General features: G+C 49.2%; 6 protein-coding genes across 6 annotated transcripts; all 6 read right to left on the bottom strand.

The window, feature by feature from the left end:
- Nucleotides 1–190: 190 nt before the first annotated feature.
- Nucleotides 191–1,997, bottom strand: EDB91DRAFT_1329120 (DNA-directed RNA polymerase; the record flags this gene model as incomplete). The annotated part of the gene is made up of 7 exons (XM_041325311.1): nucleotides 191–336; nucleotides 383–741; nucleotides 790–1,032; nucleotides 1,087–1,393; nucleotides 1,474–1,549; nucleotides 1,618–1,713; nucleotides 1,843–1,997. 6 exons carry the CDS (start codon nucleotides 1,995–1,997, stop codon nucleotides 629–631), a joined length of 990 nt encoding a protein of 329 aa, XP_041176970.1. The 3' UTR covers nucleotides 191–336; nucleotides 383–628.
- A 73-nt stretch (nucleotides 1,998–2,070) lies between these two features.
- Nucleotides 2,071–4,285, bottom strand: EDB91DRAFT_1134201 (uncharacterized protein). Its single transcript, XM_041318764.1, has 2 exons — nucleotides 3,960–4,285; nucleotides 2,071–3,905 (listed from the first exon to the last, which is right to left on the bottom strand). Exons 1-2 carry the CDS (start codon nucleotides 4,170–4,172, stop codon nucleotides 2,397–2,399), a joined length of 1,722 nt encoding a protein of 573 aa, XP_041176969.1. The 5' UTR covers nucleotides 4,173–4,285; the 3' UTR covers nucleotides 2,071–2,396.
- A 9-nt stretch (nucleotides 4,286–4,294) lies between these two features.
- EDB91DRAFT_1134199 (uncharacterized protein) lies at nucleotides 4,295–5,850 on the bottom strand. Its single transcript, XM_041318763.1, has 3 exons — nucleotides 5,014–5,850; nucleotides 4,606–4,953; nucleotides 4,295–4,540 (listed from the first exon to the last, which is right to left on the bottom strand). Exons 1-3 carry the CDS (start codon nucleotides 5,563–5,565, stop codon nucleotides 4,394–4,396), a joined length of 1,047 nt encoding a protein of 348 aa, XP_041176968.1. The 5' UTR covers nucleotides 5,566–5,850; the 3' UTR covers nucleotides 4,295–4,393.
- Nucleotides 5,851–6,645: 795 nt separating this feature from the next.
- On the bottom strand, nucleotides 6,646–8,266 carry EDB91DRAFT_1053706 (uncharacterized protein; the record flags this gene model as incomplete). The annotated part of the gene is made up of 3 exons (XM_041313767.1): nucleotides 6,646–6,912; nucleotides 6,962–7,050; nucleotides 7,117–8,266. The coding sequence occupies 3 exons, from the start codon at nucleotides 8,264–8,266 to the stop codon at nucleotides 6,646–6,648; spliced, it is 1,506 nt and encodes a 501-aa protein (XP_041176967.1).
- A 674-nt stretch (nucleotides 8,267–8,940) lies between these two features.
- On the bottom strand, nucleotides 8,941–12,875 carry EDB91DRAFT_1134185 (uncharacterized protein). Its single transcript, XM_041318762.1, is given in 13 exon segments — nucleotides 8,941–9,111; nucleotides 9,123–9,452; nucleotides 9,506–9,864; nucleotides 9,923–10,073; nucleotides 10,124–10,992; nucleotides 11,044–11,152; nucleotides 11,214–11,521; nucleotides 11,570–11,638; nucleotides 11,685–11,750; nucleotides 11,804–12,022; nucleotides 12,082–12,147; nucleotides 12,200–12,226; nucleotides 12,284–12,875. 12 exon segments carry the CDS (start codon nucleotides 12,741–12,743, stop codon nucleotides 9,252–9,254), a joined length of 2,904 nt encoding a protein of 967 aa, XP_041176966.1. The 5' UTR covers nucleotides 12,744–12,875; the 3' UTR covers nucleotides 8,941–9,111; nucleotides 9,123–9,251.
- A 244-nt stretch (nucleotides 12,876–13,119) lies between these two features.
- EDB91DRAFT_1134170 (uncharacterized protein) lies at nucleotides 13,120–17,974 on the bottom strand. The gene is made up of 7 exons (XM_041318761.1): nucleotides 16,843–17,974; nucleotides 14,831–16,796; nucleotides 14,658–14,782; nucleotides 13,979–14,606; nucleotides 13,902–13,925; nucleotides 13,774–13,845; nucleotides 13,120–13,719 (listed from the first exon to the last, which is right to left on the bottom strand). The coding sequence occupies exons 1-7, from the start codon at nucleotides 17,776–17,778 to the stop codon at nucleotides 13,613–13,615; spliced, it is 3,858 nt and encodes a 1,285-aa protein (XP_041176965.1). The 5' UTR covers nucleotides 17,779–17,974; the 3' UTR covers nucleotides 13,120–13,612.
- Between the last annotated feature and the right edge of the window lie 44 nt (nucleotides 17,975–18,018).

Below are 18,018 nucleotides of genomic sequence, written 5' to 3'. Positions count from 1 at the left end.
AACACTGAAATCACCTTCCACGGTCTCATTTCGGTTCTAAGATTATGCCCCAATCTTCGCTTCTTTAACCTGACTATCGACGCCACTAAGCTCGATGGGCTGCAGGGTGATAAACCAGGCGGTGGTGTTCGCAACCGACTGGTCAAATATCCCTGACTCATTTATTCGCCCATCAATGACCCTGAAGCTGTTGCTCGCATCCTCCTCGACATACTTCCCGAACTCGAGACCATTTGTGGGGAGGGTTCTCCTTTTACAACTATGTCCAACCAATCAGTGCCTCAAGGATGGCTCCGAGTTCAGGAAAGAAAACTTGGTTTTCAAACAGCCAGGGGGCTTGCGGGCGTCATTGTAGATCGAGTTTACAAACATCAGGACTCACTTTTGGGAATCATTTTTTGTCCAGTTGGGGTATGTACCACATCGATGCATCAGTACTTATCAACATAGAAGAGATGGCACGATACGCTTGTCTCTGGCGCACGCTTGTAGAATAGTCTGAAGAGCACTCGCTCGCATGATAAAGCAGCTACAAAGATAAAGTAGTACAAAATAAGCAGTCAGAATACGAATGGGCAGCGTACACGATTACGCATCTGCCATCTCAACGTCCTCGACGTCATCGCCATTATTTAGTAAAGTTTCCGCAGCACGTACTGGTAGCTATCTTGGCTCGCATGACAGTAATTGCTTCTGGAAGTAGACGTTGTGGAGGATAGAATCCCTCAGACTCGATGTTGACTGCAGGGATATCAGTCAAAACACGTGCGACATGGAGAAGACGCGTACATAAGAAATGATCTCGCACGCGGACAAGTCGAATGCATCCTTCAAACTCTGGGTGTCTATACACTTCTCTACTCATCATCTCCTTCTGCATTTTCTTACTGTCCACGCTGACGGCTTTCGTTCGAGGATCTACTTGAACGACACCTGGCGAGAAGCATTTCTGAAAAAAATCTGCAAGTTCTCGAGGTACCAGTTTATCTGGGTTCAAAATCACCAATGGTAGTAGACGATATGACGCCGTCGCTGTTAGTTGAAGGTCACACATCCGGCTGCCGTAGCTTGAAAGTGATCACTCACCGACTGGACAAAATTTTGCATGGTCTTTCCCTACTCCCTTGACGGCATGTAGCTCCATATCAATTTCTTGCCCGGGTTGTAGTTTTGTCAGCACAATGTCTAAATTCGTAGGTGCAGGGGGATTGTCTGCCACAACAACCTCTTGCTCTCCTTGCGGAACTCGTCTAAAATGTGAGGACAGGACCTCATGGTTGATATACAGCTTGCTGGGGTCTGTGGTATCTTTTGGCGCATGCTTCCGACGCTGGCAGGCAACTTGTAACCGAAACACGAGTGTATTACGGTCAGTAGGCTTGATCATTTTGACCTGTCGAAAAGATCAGCAAGAAGAACTTCCACGACAAATTTTAACTAGCTTTGTTTCATATCCATAAGGGCCGGATCGACATTCAGAGGCACGAGACCTATTCGTTGTGCAAGCACTTCATCAACGACAACTGAAGTGTTGTCCCAAACGTAAACTCTTTCGATACAAATTGTTGGAACCTAGAGTACGTGAGACGATCACACTGCGAATTAAACATCTTGAACTTGTCCTCTGCAATCAGTATTCTCCTGTACGCATTCGCGATGGACGCATCCACACCCACTAGGTCAAATTCAACTGGAGCGGTTTTGATAATCTTTCTATTTTGACAGGTTAGTCCCTATCCTTGCATGACCGTTGATCAAGTCAAACACAGATAGAGCTTTAAGGACCAAGGCGCACTCTCGCAAATTTTTCGAGGTCCCAGGAGTCATAATAGAAGGAACGACTGTCTTCCTTCTATATGGTCCTGACTAGGTGAGACTACCCATGAGTGGTCCTCTTCTGGGTAGTGTCCAGGGAAGTTCGTACTGGAAACATTGGAGACACGTTCTGCATGAAGCCAAACGTGTTTCCTGAGGTCATACGTGATTGCTGTTGGCATCCCCTTAGGTATAGTCTTAACTCTCTAGTAGCTGACCCAACATAAGATATCACGTTTTAGTCACTCCGAGACTCGGAAATTTTGGTATCAAATTGAGATGAAATCCCGTGACTTGTCACATGATCCTGAACAGCGCGGTTTGCTTCAAGTACTGCGCTTGGCACCTGCACAGCGAATACTCAGGCCTTGGGCCTCGTGCCTCTAAATGTCGACCCGGCCTCCATGGATATGAAACAAAGCCACATACAAGTACTTGTGTGCGGAGATATGCGTATCGTAGAGTCCCTTCCATGGTAAGAAGTCCTGATATAAGTAAACTCGATCTAGTGCATGAGTTAGTACATACAGTGCGTGAAGTGCATAGTAAAATAAATCTCCGGAGTAGGGCCATTGATGTGGCTACGTCTCATGTCCTCTGGCTGCTTTAGAAGCAAGTATTTTTGCTTCAACTTGGAGCCATCCTTGCGGCAATATTTCGTTGAACATGGTTGTATAATGAGACCCCTCCCCACAAATGGTCTCGAGTTCGGGAAATATGTCAAGGAGGATGCGAGCAACCGCTTCGGGGTCACTGATGGGCGAATCGACGAGTCTGGGGTATTTTACCAGTCGATTGCAAACACCATCACCTGGTTCATCATCCTGCAGCCCATCCAGCTTGGTAGTGTCGATAGCCAGGTTGAAGAAGCGAAGATTGGGGCACAATCTTAAAAGTGAAATGAGACCTTGTAAGGTGATTTCAGTAGCCCTATTGCTGTGTAAGTAAGTCTCGTCGTATTCTAAAAACAGTGCCGAGGGATGGGGAAGCAATGGACCTTGAAGGGCAGGTTGAGCTGCAGCCAGGTGCACTGGAGGCTGCGATGGCGATATAGGTGGAGGAGTCGGGGGAGGTCCTATAAAAAAAGGCGAGGGTGGGTCGGGAGACATTGCATACGGATTGTGATACAGCTCAAGTTCCTCCAGTTGAGGCCAAGCAGAGGACATCGCGCGCAGATCATCATCACCGAGGATGAACTGTGGCGTCATTATTATTCGCAGCACACGAAGGTTGCAGCAAAGAAAAAGGGGTCGTAGCACGTTGGAGCCATTGATGATACTGCCGCTTGGAAAGGCGGGAACAGTCATGCGGAATTCTTCAAGATTGTTGTATGATGCATTTTGAGCGATGGGGTGCAGAATGAGCTCAACCGTTTCCAGACCGTAACCCGCATTCCAGCCTGAACAGCGCACAATAAGAACAATCTCTATAGATTTAGGCAAGCTCTTCATGGCTTGAAGGAGTGAATAAGCCCCAGGGCTGTTGGTTTCGAGCCGGAAAGCGTGCAATGATGGAAATGAGAGCGAATTTGCGGGCAGATCCAGAACAGATGAGTTATCGACGCGAAAGCGGAGGACTCTGAGAGATGATAGCACGGGAAGGCTGAGAATACATTCACGACCCATGGGGTTGCATTCCAGCACCTTGAGCTTCTTCCAAGAGCAAATTACTCGGGACAAGCAGCTTTCGGCTACACGTTGGTATGGGGATTCTTGCGGAGCATCGCAAAGCAATGTCAGTGAACTAAGTTCCGGGCAAAGTCTTTGGATCCTAGGCAGGAGCCACGGGGTAGATTTTGGGCTCCACTGAAATCTTGGTATGTGAAGAGACAGTAAACGTGGATTGAGCAGAGGCCAAAGCAGAGTAAGACTAACTCCATCAGGCCAAACTAAGTGGTTGAGATTGGGGAGGAGAGGAGTGGGAACTTGAAGGATGTGAAGTACTCCTAGATCATCAGCGACAGATGTGGACCATGCATCGAGTGTCCAGTCTACTGCGAATCCAGAAAGCTCTAATTTCCTGACACGATAAGCATACTTGTGGAAAACAGATAAATCCAGTCCCGCATCAGTGTCAACTTCTGCTGTGCGCTGTTCGATATGCGGCTCAGCTTTGAGAGCAACACACAAATACGAGGGACATGCCTCATCGCTCAACTTCATGTTAGCACCGTAGATGCACGACACCAACGGGTGCAGGTTACTTAGGTCGCTCCAAAGGGCATCTAGCGAGGCTTCACTGAGAGCGCTGCAGGTTCTAGCTAGCGCTGTGAAGGTGCTGCGACTGATTAGCCAATCAGCTTTGATGAATCCGAGGATGTGATCGAGGACGTCTGGAACGAGTAGCGCATGATGCATCTCGATAATTTGTCGTCACAAGAGGTCTGAGGTGGCACAGGTATTTACTATAGCCTGAGAGGTAAGATGAAACGAGGGAGATCAACTTGTCCATGTCATGCCTTTCAGGGTGCACATCACGAGCCTAACATCACGAGACATTCTAAGGCTATTATTAAGTGTTACAGGTAAGCTAAGAACTCGAAATAATGATAAACCATCTTTCCCATAAGTCTACAATATTACATCTTTTCAATTAAATCGTGCAGACCCTGGCGGGTGAGCTTCGTGTCCCAGATATGATTTCCGGCTGGTGAGTTGGTAGTTTTGCAACGTTGCACGATGGCTTGGTTTTGAACAACAGCCTTATCAATCACGTTGCAGAGCTCCTAGTCATAGCAACGAGGGAATGATGTCAACCACGCAAACGAAATGTGACAATGCAGTTACTTACGATAATCCACCTCTGGACCATCACGTCATCCATAGGCAGCCTGATTCGCTTTGGAGAGAGTAACTTTTTATGCCAGGCAAGTAAACAACTTGGTTGTATAGGGGATGCGATGTGGAATGTTGCTCGGACCAACATGAGATAAAGCATGCGACACTGGGATACCGATGTCAGGCAGTCCAAGAAGCCATTTATGACGGAATCAAATAGACTGCGAGGGATGATGCCAATCGCAACAAGGTCGCCATAGAAAGCTGCTGCATTGAACATTTCGTTTCGGATAGGCTCAAGTGAGTCGCTAGCTTTCTCCAAACCAGTCGCACCAGACGTGAACATGAAATCGACCGAAATCTATAAAGTGGCAGATTTTTGTTGGGTACATCGAAGCTTATGCATGAGAAATCAACATACATTAGACCAGGCCTTGAGTACAGTCGAAGTAGCGATGTCTTCGAGGTATAATCGGAGAGCGCGCATGGCACACCAGTCGCTCAGATTGAGTTCGATGAGAACGTCATTTGTGAGCAGTGCCACAGTCCGGGTGTATTCCAGTCGAGTAGCCCCGGCGCGGAACAGCGCTTTCGCCACTGCCTCACCGAATGACTCTGGTTTGCTATTGAATCCAGCGTTCACCGAATGGGTGATCAAGCGGGCTTCATTATGGATGACAGAGGGGTGGCAGATTCGTGGCAAGATGTGTTGGACCTTGTAGAAATAGGCCTGTAGGTGTTGATTCAAAGTTGGTCTTATCATGGCAACACCGTGAGGATGCCAGATGTATTTTGGCGTTTGCTCCTCAGTTGATGTGTATGTCGGGTTGGGGGGCATCCATGCCTGAGGAGCAAACTTTGATTCGAACCTAACGGAGGCCATGGACCTTCCTGGCAAAATGAACCAGGAGAAATTCTTAGCGGCAGCGTCTCTAGCCAAGATCATGTCGAGTTGTTCGCAAGCGCCAGCCATGATCGGGAAGAGGTGAGGGTAGAGAGAAAAAAAAGTGAGCTTGGAGATGTAACACGGGAAAGTAACCGGGGTGATGCATCTCTCTTATATACTCGGTGGGGAAACTAGCTGTGGAGTACGAGCCACTGCCAACTTCCACAGTCCAGCTTCTGATTCTGGGGCACAAAAGACGTTGCATTGATCCAAGACTTATGGCATGGTCAAAGACATATGTGGACAAGGGCAAATGTCGACGTTTGTAGCGACGGTAGGCTAATGGTGGGCTGTAAGTAGCAGATATATCTGATGCTATTGTGATCAAGTGTCACCAGGGTGAATATAAAGGGGACTGTACAACTTTGTTTGGCAAATCCCTTGGATCCAAACAACCGCTCGTGTTTGGGGGCCGCGTGGGTACGAGATGCAAGCTTGTGCAACCGAGGGCTTCGGCTTGCTAGACCCTATGATCCGCAAAATAGCTACATCTTCAAACTAGAGTCCTAGGAGAACGAGTTGAATTTGATTGCCAGCAGAAGAAAAAAGGGACTTCTGTACTTCAGAAAAGTGAACCCTACACCGCACAAAGGATTCGTCATAGTGTCCACACGGGGGACATATTTTGTCGAGGAGCTTGTTTCAGGGGACTCAAGTACTTCATATTCTAATCAAACCACCAAGATAAATTTGAATATTCATGCTTGAATCTGAATATCGATTACAATGGAGTGTGGCGGTAGGGAAGTGTATGGTAGACCTCCAGCGGCTTGAGAATATTACAGACCTTTGTCCAACTGAGCCATACTTCACGTGCGTGCATGCACCCCCTCTAACGGGTGCTTTCTCTCGATCTCCTTGTCGTTTTGTCAAATGAGTAGCCTCGCTTGTCCAAAAAAACATGTTGTGACGGCATCGCGAGTCATCTGCAAGGCGGAAGACAGCATAATAGTAATGTTAAGAATCGCAAGTAGGTAGCTTAGCTGGCAGTGTGCACCATCAATGCGTCACCAGCCCGACTGGGAGGTAGCTTGTCCATCTTGAAGGTTTTTGACGACACCGACGGACGGGACCCGACGCCAGGACCAGCATAAACGCAGTCCATCTTCACAGCCGGCAGCGAGTTGTTACTGGTCCCTGTTTGAAAGTGTCAATGCAGCAACCTCGTGACCACACAGGCATCCTACCAGCATGACAGTACGAAATTCCGTCCTCCTTGTGGCCCCACCACATCACTGGCGACCACTCATCCACTAGGTTCGCAAGAGTCTGGAGGTGGCCGTATGCAGCTGGCTGAGGGCCGCGTGGTCGAAACAGTGCGACGAGAGTGAAGAGACACGCAAATATAAACAGCGCCATGCATAAGTTCCAGATCTGCAAAGTGTGTAAGGATGGTGTAGCGGTGGACACAATAAATGCGAACCTGGGCTGTAAACATGAATATGCTGACCGTTTCTAGTGTCCTGGGACCGGCGGTGCCAAACAAAGTGAATGACAGCCCAAACATCCAGTCTATATCGTTAACAGTATTAATGTTGTTCAATAAAACCTGTCAAAAGCTAGATGCGAATGACTCACGTAGCGCAGGCTTTGTGACGAGAAGTACAAGATTGAGTGGATTGGCGAAAATCGGCTTCAGCGGGTTCGTCGCCGTTCTAAGCCCTTCCCGTCCGGTAGCGCATGTCCACTGTCTTTCATCCCGAATAACATTCGCGATGAGCTCCGAGCAATGCAACCCGAGTGTTATTGGCCCTTGGACAAATGCCAAGTTGACAAAGAACAGAATCCACCACCACCCCCAAAACGGAAGGTAATACACGACTGCGTTGGACTGCTCGCTGGGGAAGAACAACCATGATTTCATAGTCAGCACAGGGGTGGATTCCATGCCACCGTCAAACTTGTGCCAGATGTACATTATGAGCACGGCATATCCAGCGCATGCTATAACGAGCCCCCAGAGAGAAATGATGACTTTCCGGATGCTAGGGTGAGCACGCCATGCGGAGGGCTGTGCCTCTGATGGCCTAGCTGGACCTCCTTCTGCATCCAGGTCGGACACGCCGCGCATGCACCGGAAAGGAACCAAGGTCAATTGTGTGTGGTGGACCAGAGCGGCGGTCAAGTCGAAAGGTGAGGAGCTCCATGTTAATATTTGGACAGCACGCATCCCTGACAATGCGATCACTGTCTGAAGAAGAAGTGCGACACCCAACAAGAGGAGGGGTAGTCCTGTGATGGAGACAGAAGTCTCTCCTGTTGACCAGTGGGTGCCGTAGTTGAGAGTTATTATGACGAGCGAAGCTGAGTTGTAGGATATAATGAGGAGGACAGCCATGATACCATTAAGCAGGGAACCGTTTGGGTTGCTCCATCCGCGGGCTGCGGTCAGGAGGCGTAGATTAGAGTTGAAACGAAGTCGAGACTCTGAGGCTAGCGCAGAGCGCAGTGAAATGCCGTGCATGAAGCCTATGGACTCGGTGCATAATGTGACGATTAAGTTTATCATCAGGACCAGCATCTCTTTCTGCAGGTTGCTGCTTAGTGTCATTTGAGCCGCTCCGTTGCCTTCTTTGTTGGAGCCCATGATCACAATGCCTGCAATGATGCAAAAGCAGCTGATGATACTCGAGCCCGCTATTCCAACAAGGGTATATCTGCGACTTGTCAGACCACGGTCGTAGAAATCGGTTCCAGTCTCCGTAGTGGACTTCGCATCAGGTATCATTGAGCCAGAGTTATCATGGCGATTTGGAAGTGGGTCATATGCAAGAAGACTGAATGGATACTGATTTCCTTCTGTCGGTTTCAGCACAGCAGCCATGAAAGAGACAAAGATGAGGGCGAGCACATCATGGAAACGCAGAAAACTTATCTTGCGCCAAACTAAGCTATATGAATCCATCACCTCCATCGTCTGATACGAAAACAAGCGCTGCTAGTGACTGGTGATCTTAAGAAGAACGCTAGAAGATTTCAAAATTCATCATCAGCGAGCCAAATCACGATGCCAGGTGCGTACCATTACAATCCCACCACGACCGTGATAGGCTCTAGAAATTCAAAGTTGCGAGTCGAGCCCACAAATGGTTGATCAGATGACATTAATACTGCCGCTATGTAGATCAGATGAGACCATCAGTACTGCTATGTATCAGTCGAGTCGGAGTCTCGTTACTAACTTAGTTATTTGGATTTGAAAGACTAAGTTTAGCTCACGTTGCGACTCGAAGGCGCCAGTCTCCGCGAGTTGAACGATCGTCGAATCAATTGACTGGAAAGCATCTTGCTGAGTCGGGAGAGAAGCACGCCGACAGTAGTAGTGTACTAACACCATCCCCGGACGACAGGCGAATTATCAGCAGAGGAAGCGATAAGATCGAGTCAGATGATCCAATGCAAGGTTGTATATGAAATACCATGCAAAAAAGGTATTCATTCCGGAAGCACACACTGCTCACGGTATGGTCACAGGTTGTGAGTTACTCTCGTTCATCCAGGTCAAGTCAAGGCCCAGTCGACCGTTTCTGCAGTTACTTAGCTATAGTTGGGCTATAGTGTAGATAACTAAAAAAATTCTAAAAGGCATGTACAAGAAATCAGAATAGCAAGCACGCATTGCACGTCAAGCAATTAACCGGGTTATCCCATATAATAGTAAAACCTCTCTATCATACAGAATGTCACCAAAAACAAACGATCCCGCATGCAAATCACTCGTTCATCTCTTTCTCTTGCCGACAGCACGAAAGCCATGCGAACCACATCATAGTGCGAAGTTGGAGAACGTCCTCCTTCCATGCCATCGATTGGTTTTGCTCCCGGAACTCGCGCGTCAACTTTTCACAACGCTCAATGTTTTCGGGGCTAACGAAATCGACTGCAACTTTGACACAGTCCGCGAGATTGCATACCTGTGTTGCAAAGTGTGAGCGTTGGAGAACAGTGAGGAGGTAAATGACGAAACCTGATGGGCGCAACCGGCTGGAATGAATATAGCTTCTCCTGGTCTCTGGTACACACGATGGCTCTTGATGCCTTGCGTATCATATAACTCTTTCCGTAAGTGACTATCCAAGTAGAACTGTTGAGAGTGGATCGGATCATGTTGATACGAGCCCTTGAATTTTCTCTTGAGGAAAGTACGCAGTTTCTCGGCATCTTCAGCACGGAAGAGGTCCCATACCGCGCAACCTGGTTTGCCATCCGGCGAAGTAGACGCGTACGTCATGATATTCACGGCATCAGCCATGTCCATGTGAAGTCTCGTCGATCCTTTACTGCCCGCTGCCTCAAAGGAAGACATTGCGTTGTACATCTTGGGTCCTGCAATGGAACCTGAATGAGCAGCGTGATATCGAGTCGTGGTCATCATGATGCTTACCAAGATCTGGAGCAACCGTATTACTGGGGAAATGTGAGGCAATGTTGAGGGCACCATCCCGACGAACGTAATTGGGCACAGGAACAGCTCGACTGAAATCGTCAAAAAGTTCAGGAAACGCGGTCTTGAAATCTGTTGATGGTGGCCAATCCTAAAGATACGCGCTGAGCGTGTGTCAGGAACCACGCTCGCGACACACACCTTGAGCTTCCAGCACTCCACTCGCCCTTCATATTTTCCGAACCACGAGAAGAACTCGCCTACCGTCACGCGCTTGTTCACATCACTCTGGCACTCCAAAATGAGGCAACTCTGAGAGTTGTACTTCTGTACGAAATACTCAGGTGTCCACTGAATCTGGAACTTGGGCAGCAATTCGGTGACCACAATTGGGTCTCCTTTAGCCCACAACGGGCGGAAAATTTCTTCGGTAAGCTGCGAATCCGGGATGGTGGTGGTCGGATGTGAAGGTATTTCACTTGATGGAATAGAGTTCTGATCAGCGGACGATGACACTGCGGGGGCCGACGGTGATGGCTCAGCGACCTGTAAAGCAGTTACTGGCACTGATTCCGGATGGAAGACTCCATCTTGTGATGAGCCATTGTGGGGAGCAGAAGAGAGCGATGGCTCTGCTGCTGATGCAGACTTCTCGCCGCCGATATGCGAAATTGCAGCCTGGACAGAAGACGAAGCACACCCATTTGCCTGTGCTCGTTCTGGCTGTAATAATGGGTCTATTGCTCCAACGACAGGAAGTGCGTCATTGTCCGGCTCCTGAAGCATAGCTTCCATATCTTTAATCGCCTGTGCAAGCTCGGCCTTACAAAAGCGTGACATCGGTGAAAAGTCCTTCGCGTGGTGCTCGTTCCGGCGTGTGCAAGACAAGAAAAACGGGTTGCTATGAGCGTGTTTTTCTCGCCGGGCCTGGAGAGCTGCAATCTCAGCCTGGGTTGCACCAGGTCGATCTTCGGTGAGATCTTTCACTTGTTCAAAACATTCCGCACATGCTTCTCTGCCGCATAATCGGCACATCCAACTACTGGAGAAAATCGAGGTCATACAGGTATCTGTATATAAAATAATCAGAGACACAAAGAACAAAAGGTCGTGGTACTGACCACAAGTGGCGCGCACTTCGCTTTCTCGGGTCCTTCGGATAATCTCGGGGAAGTTCAAGTGTTGCAGCTCCTGACGGAGCGTCGGGAGAAGAGCATGAGCTATCGTCCTCTAATTGCTCAAATGGTCAGACTTGATGTTCTGTCAAAACTCAGAACGGAGTATTTCTCACTTTCGTTCGCCGTATATGCGTGAGAGTCAGTGGGACATTCCAGCTCACAGGGAAACTCATGCTCGGTGCATCAGGTCGCTGATTCTCAACGAAGCTGACGCCAACAATATTTCTCTGATTGTCTTTCAAGAAAAATCGTATGCCTTGGAATCGGCATGTATCACCAGCCCAGCGGCGTGTGCATGACACACAGCGTGGGAACTGTTCAGATCTATATCGATTCGACATGCACCGAGCGAATTGTAATTCGGGGTGCAGCTGAGCGTCGGCATTTTGTCCATGATCGCCCGTCACAATGCGCATGGGAGCTTTTAAGTGTCAAAAACTGTTTGACGTGAAGGGAAGTAGCGGCTTACCCTCTGCTGTTTTCTCTTTGCCCTTGTCGGTAGGAGGAGACGCGTAAGAAACAGTCGGCATCAACTGGGCTACAAGGTAGTTAGCAACCATAATTCCAGTCGTACCTCAACTAACCATTTTGAGCTGCAATTTGGGCAGCTTCGCTGCGCTTCTTAGCGTTGTAACCCCGCTTCGATGAACCTGGGTATACCATCAGCCACCAGGCAAAAGTGACACGGGATTGGATAGCGTACCGTTTCCTTCCGTAGGCTTTGGTTTGGTTTTTGGCTTCTTAGCCTTCGGTGCTTGGTCCACGTCTTCGGTCGTGGGACGCTTTTGTGGAGGAAGTGCAGGTGCATGGTACAGGAATATTCCTGGATGCATGGGCGCCATCTCATAAATTGGCTGCCCCGGCATGGGAGCCGTGAAACGGGCTGCTATACGAACAGAAGCTCTTTCAGCATGCTGCAAGGCTTAGGATCGGTACAAATTGAGAAACGAGACTAGAAATCACGAGGAATGTGATAGTTACATGATGCAGGGTGTCCTGGTGGTAGTTGTTGAGGATGAAAACCTTGCGAAGGGTGATTGAACTGAGCTAAATATGATGTCAGTGGCGCGGTCATATTGGTCAAGTGACGCGAGCTAACTGTTCGCTGGATAGTCGCCCGATAAGGCTGACGTAGACAAAGGACTTGAATGAGGATTCAGGTGCATCTCGCATGCTTACTTACCTGTCCGCTCATCTGAATACATCGGCGCAACCACAGGAGATCCATAAGAAGGATTGGGCATCTCTGCTTGAGATGGCCAAGGATTCGTTGGTATTGCGTAGTTTCCAGTCTCATCCATCCTTGATCTCCCCTGACGAGGAACTATGTCGCCGTTGGGTTCAGTATGCATATGAGGATGGGTTGGCAATGGGTATGGACGAGGACCTCCATTGTCAATTCTACGTTTAGGTACGGACTGGTCGTCGCTGGGCTCCCAGCTAGCTGCTCGGAGATGGAAAGAAGAAGCAGACTCTATTGATTGATTATAGTTGCCCTGGGGTTGGTGCGAAGGATGTTGGTACTGAGAAACAGTGACGGGCGATGGAAGATGAGTAGCATGAGAGTAGACTGAGGATTCGGATGATGGATTTAGAAGCTGGCTGATGGAAGTTCTCTTGTGGGAGTCGTGCATGGTGTTCATCGTTGCGGTCAACGACGAGTAAGCAAGAAAAACGAAACCAAGACGGAACTTTGGTGTAAAGAAATGAGGTGTTGGGAGACACCACCCAAATCCTCTCAAAGTCGACCACGCGGAGTACGAAAGAAACCTCCGGTACGGAGAATGCCGAAAATGGTATGTTTAGGCTGATTTCTAACGTTGACCGCAGGATATTCCAGGGCCGAGAAGCCGAACTGTTAGACTTGCCTACTTACATCTTTAAATTAGCGCTGGTTTGCACAAATTTTACGCCAAATCTGACAGAAAATTAGTATCTTGAGGTGTACCGTGTACCTGAGCGTCGATGTCTACATATAGCAATCTCATCTCATCTTCCGCGAACCTCTCGCGGTGCTCGCCCCTGACACCAATCTGACCAACCCTTTACTCACAATGCACTGCGACAAACCTTGATGAATTTTGTAAAAAGGCATGTTGCCAAGCCCACACGGCACACCTTCACACAATTCCCGCAACATGTCAAATTCAGGGATCTTCCGAATCACTCTAATGCCCATGGTGAGAAGATCATTTCTGCTTGCTAGCTACCAATGTCCATCCAGACAAATCGATGTGTCATACCCCGTACTATAACGGTAACGTGTCAGTGACTGAAAGGTATGATATGTTGTTAAAGTCGAAAGATAAATGCCCAAAAGCCCCATAAAACCCCAAGATAAAGAAAGGATACATGCTTACGAACGGTGATCAACAACGAACGAAAAAAAAATATATCAAAAGGTATACGAATCTTAAAAATATTTGCGAAAAAACGCGGCGACCTTCAGATACAATGGTAAGACCATAGGCGTGGCCAGCCTCGCAAAACTTCCAAAGGTCGCCCAACACAGTCATTGAGGAGATACCGGGGCATCTTGGAATTCAGAAGTATTAGTTGACGTTTCACTCGCAGTCGCATAAGATGTTTCCGACGAGCTTTCATGGTATTCCTCACCATCTTCACAATTATGATAAGTGAAATCCAGCGGCATTCGAGGTGGGAAAAAAATACCTGTATTCGTGTGTGCGTCCTTGAGAGTAGTAGATTCCGTGACCGCATCATCCGCGTCATCATTATGAGCGGCTGTATCAGATAAAATAATTAATGTCGATTTTTTAAGTGTTTCGCAGCACGCGCACCAGGGGGTGAAGCGGGTTTCTCTCCTGAAATCGCTGATCTAAACGAAAGACGGGTAAAAATAGAAGATTGAGCTTACCAGATCGCTCGAAGGAATCAGAAGATTCAGAAGAAGGGGATGATCCGGGGGAATCATTCTCGGGCAAGTCATTTGCCGGTTTCGAGGGTGGCTGGTCTCCTTTCGGGTCCGCAAGTTTGGCAGTACGCTCGGAATCAGGTTCAACAGGAGGATTGCCTTTGTCCTCTCTAGCGTTCGATGATGATCTGCTTGGAGAGCCGATGGGAGTCATGCGGCCCTCGGGAACGTACAGCCGTCGAGCCACAAGTTGGGCTTGAGCCGTCTGCTCCGTCGATATACTTTTCACCACCTCCGGCCGTAGGTCAGCCCACATCTGCAGGGCCTTGATCGACCCCCATTCAATGATCTTGTTGTTTAGCCACTCCAAAGACACCGGTTTAGTCAGGAAATCATTGCAACCTGCTGCAAGGGCTGCCACTCGGTCGCTCTGAAGGGATGAGGCCGTGAGAGCTACGATAATAACGGCAGAACGATAGGGCGAAGCTGAAGTACGAGATTCTGCTCCGTCCGAAGTAGTGTCAGATAACGGTGTTCCGGGAGTGTAGCCTGAAGAAGCTATCAAACTCTCCAATCTTCTGATCTCTTTTGTCGCTTGTATGCCATCCATGACAGGCATTTGGATGTCCATCTGTGATAACGCATCAGCTTGATGAGACCACTACACGAGGGAACATCATACCAGGATCAAGTGGAAACTGCCATTGTGCCACTTCTGCACCGCTTCTTCTCCGTTCTTAGCCACGTCAAATTTGATCTTTTTCTTCTTCATGAAAGTTGATAGAATAGTCTGATTGATTGGATTATCTGGTCCGACGAATTAGTGGGACATACGAGGAAATTTGAAGTCCGTACCATCAACTATGAGTACACTGATCGGAGGTATGATGCTTGAGTCAGGTTGGCCCTTGCCTGCCTTCCCCAATGCCGTGGGGGGTGTCGAAGGTTTCGCATCATAAGTTGTCCGTCTTACCGATCTTCGCAAGAGCGCACTCGGTTGCGGGTCCCCCGCTGTTGGAGAACCTGAAGGAGAAGAAGCTTTCCTTAGATCGACAGAGCTTGTCTTGCGCGATGGGGGTGATAGCGGTGATGAGGGGGCATGTTCATCTGCCTGTGGAGAAATTGCTCGTTTTCCCTTTCCTTTGGGAGTAGTAGAGATTGGCGTAAAACCTTCGATAGGGGACGATGCTAGCCGAGGGGGAGAGGCATTTCCCAAAACATTGCAATGCAACGCCGCAAATGATAGCGGTGATTGATTTTGCTTCTTCTGTTCGCCGTCTGATAAACGGCGGGGACTGGACCCGCGAAGCCGATCAGGATGTGGCAATAGAAACTGCGCCTTCTCCCGGTCTACTGCAATGGGTGACGGTGCGACAGGCTTCGTTGATTTGGCACGCGGTTGGAAGATGATGCCTGCCGGCTGACCGTCGGGGCTTGAGATAACCAGGCCAGAGGATGGGGTCTGGCCGAGCCTTACAGGGCTCTGAGTTTCAGGGAAGTACTCCATGTGATCCGCAAGACCGAGGGGTGACGGCGGGTGTTGATGGTGCTCGCTTACATTGTCCCTCGCGGATCGGCTAGACCGGTCGGAGTTGGACCGCGTTGAATTCGGTGGGCGAGAAGAAGGGGATTTCGGGCTGGGCTGAGGTAAATTGAAGAACGGAGAACTGTGCAAACCAGGGCTCAGCGGCGAGGTAGCAATTGGGACAAAGAAGGGATCAACGATGGGCTTCGTAACAGCGGTGTGGAGCGCAGTGAGGAACCTGCGTGGACCCGCAGGCTTTGGAATAATCATGACTTCCGGTGGACATACTGCGTAGGAGTGGGAAGCGAGATCACATTGTATGATTTCCTTGACTGACTTGTAATTGGATAGGCTGGTGAAGTGAACGACTACTATGGGGGAAGGTAGCGACGAAGTCTGTGATCCAATGCCTAGAGTACGGGCCACCTGTGGTGACGACTTTGGGCGGTGGTGAGCAGCTAGGGACGGTCGTTTCCGAGAGTGAATGTTGAGAGGCATTGGCTGCTCTGCTCTATACTTGCGCAACCTCTCCCGGAGGACGGAGACATCATCATCAATCATTACAAACGACAACGATGGAGCTGAGCGATTATTGCCGTTCGTAGATGGGGCTCGAGGCTCCCGGCCTGAAGGGGCTGGGACTTCATTGGCGCCTGGATTGCTATCCAAATCAGCCTCTGACGATATGTGGCTGACATCCAACCCCCAAGCGGTGAGATAGCTCGTCAAGTGGTGTGCAAAGGAGCTTGTGGTGCTTGCATACAATGTAACTTTCTTTCCGCGCAACGTTTCGGCGAATTGAGCAAGCTCTTCGAGAGACGGCTCCGTTCCTAGCCGGACCCCACTGAGAAGCGCGTTCGATTGTTCGGATAATGCAGATGATTTGGCATTAATGGCATCTGGCGAACCGCGCTGAAGTTGAACTTTGACTTCGTACGTCCTTTTTGACGCTATATCGTCAGAAACCTCGGATGAAAGCGACGCGCCGCATCGAAGAAGTAGCCTTCGGAACAGCATTGAATCAAAGTTCGGCTCTCGGCGCTCTGAAATTCCGGAAGGGTTCAAGTTGGTAGGCGTCGTGACGTCCATTGGCACATCCGGTGAGTGAAAACGGTGATGGATTTCGAATGTGCAGTGCAAGGATCCATCGTCATCTGTGGGGACGGGCGAAGAAACACCACTGGCTGTCGAACTTGGCGTCTCTGTGGAAGGTGACATAAATCCTGACGAAGCGATATTAAGACCCAAGTCAATGGAGTCACCACGGCGTGCGGTATCGATAATTTGACGGACGGCCTGTACAATGTGAGACTGAGATTGATACAGTAACGAGCACACTCACATGCGTCAGCACATTAGATATTCCACATTCTACCCCTTTGACCGCGACATGCCTCATCCCTACGTCGCTATGAAATAAAACCAGATCTACACCAACTTCAGCAGCCCTCCCACTCGACGCGTCTCCAACTCCTTGCAGCATCTCCCCAATATCGAAGTCAGTAGCGGCAGTGAAAGGTGGTCCAGGCAAAATCAATCTGGTTGTCGCAGTAGAATTACTAGAAGCACGAGCAGGCATGCGGGACATGTCAGCACATAAATCTGACATATTGGCAGAAAGATAATTGAGGTTCTTCATGGTCGTGAAAACAGCAGACATGCAAGCGGTGGGGACCGAGAGAGAGCAGGCAGCAAATTGCTCCTTCGCAGGGTCGAGGAGTTGTGTGGGCGAGACCTGTAACAGCGTCTGAACGACCATCTGGACAGAGTCTGCAAGCTCTAATGAAAGCTCATGGAACGGAGAGTGTTCAGCGTTGGGATCTGTGGGGAGGGGTTGGCTAGGTATTTCGGGAGTAGTAGATGTGGTCCTGCGGGGATTTTTTAGATGCTCTAGCTGTGATGGCAAAGGCATGGTGGTTGCACGAGAAAGCCGTGGTATACTAGGGTTCTCATCGTGGTGTGGAGCGAGTTGCTGAGGTCGGAAGCGATGGCTCAGTGAAGCGTCAAATTCGTCAGAAAACTCGGCCTGCGATTGCTTCTCTCCCGACGGGAAAAACTCTTTGTCCGAAAAATCAGATTCCCCGTCAGATGAACTGAAGGTAGCTTGACGCTCTGTAGCTTGGACAAGAGGTGGAAGTACAGGAGGCGAATTCGGCTCTGCAGGCCACGTCATGGCAAACTTGCTGGGACCGACGGCCTCTGGCGCCATTACTCCTTCTTCATTGACAAGAACGGATACCGGGAGACGATGAGCAAGAGGTTGTTTGGCCCCACTCATTGATGATCACGGCTGCCGTGGAGTCAGAAGTTGTGCGGCGGCAACGCCCGACGTATAGTCCAAGTTTCAGACAGGATTGTGTAGAAAGGAAACAGAAATGGACGGTTTGCAAGAGAAGGCAGAATAGGTCAGGGACAGGAAAGGGCCAGGAGGAGATTTCTGTTATACTGACCGCAACACTCGTCCTTTTTGAGCGGCACCCTTTTTTAGCTTTCCGCGATCTAAATGTGCCATGCTCAT

This window comes from Suillus paluster, assembly GCF_016628075.1.
Source record: "Suillus paluster strain FC165 chromosome Unknown EDB91scaffold_27, whole genome shotgun sequence".
Classification (NCBI taxonomy): Eukaryota; Fungi; Basidiomycota; class Agaricomycetes; order Boletales; family Suillaceae; genus Suillus; species Suillus paluster.
This window is presented reverse-complemented; position numbering and strand designations above follow the sequence as displayed.

What these genes read in the sequence shown, in the direction of transcription:
- EDB91DRAFT_1134201 (XM_041318764.1), bottom strand. Translation starts at nt 4,172, where the DNA reads ATGCATCATGCGCTACTCGTTCCAGACGTCCTCGATCACATCCTCGGA. An exon ending in ACATGAAGTTGAGCGATGAG is followed by an intron (nt 3,906 to 3,959) that starts GCATGTCCCTCG and finishes CATATCGAACAG; the next exon opens with CGCACAGCAGAAGTTGACAC.
- EDB91DRAFT_1134199 (XM_041318763.1), bottom strand. Translation starts at nt 5,565, where the DNA reads ATGGCTGGCGCTTGCGAACAACTCGACATGATCTTGGCTAGAGACGCT. An exon ending in TACTCAAGGCCTGGTCTAAT is followed by an intron (nt 4,954 to 5,013) that starts GTATGTTGATTT and finishes GCCACTTTATAG; the next exon opens with ATTTCGGTCGATTTCATGTT. An exon ending in TGGTCCAGAGGTGGATTATC is followed by an intron (nt 4,541 to 4,605) that starts GTAAGTAACTGC and finishes TGCTATGACTAG; the next exon opens with GAGCTCTGCAACGTGATTGA.
- EDB91DRAFT_1134185 (XM_041318762.1), bottom strand. Translation starts at nt 12,743, where the DNA reads ATGAACACCATGCACGACTCCCACAAGAGAACTTCCATCAGCCAGCTT. An exon ending in GTATTCAGATGAGCGGACAG is followed by an intron (nt 12,227 to 12,283) that starts GTAAGTAAGCAT and finishes TGTCTACGTCAG; the next exon opens with CCTTATCGGGCGACTATCCA. An exon ending in CCAAATTGCAGCTCAAAATG is followed by an intron (nt 11,639 to 11,684) that starts GTTAGTTGAGGT and finishes ACTACCTTGTAG; the next exon opens with CCCAGTTGATGCCGACTGTT.
- EDB91DRAFT_1134170 (XM_041318761.1), bottom strand. Translation starts at nt 17,778, where the DNA reads ATGAGTGGGGCCAAACAACCTCTTGCTCATCGTCTCCCGGTATCCGTT. An exon ending in GAAACCCGCTTCACCCCCTG is followed by an intron (nt 13,846 to 13,901) that starts GTGCGCGTGCTG and finishes TATCTGATACAG; the next exon opens with CCGCTCATAATGATGACGCG. An exon ending in GGACGCACACACGAATACAG is followed by an intron (nt 13,720 to 13,773) that starts GTATTTTTTTCC and finishes ATAATTGTGAAG; the next exon opens with ATGGTGAGGAATACCATGAA.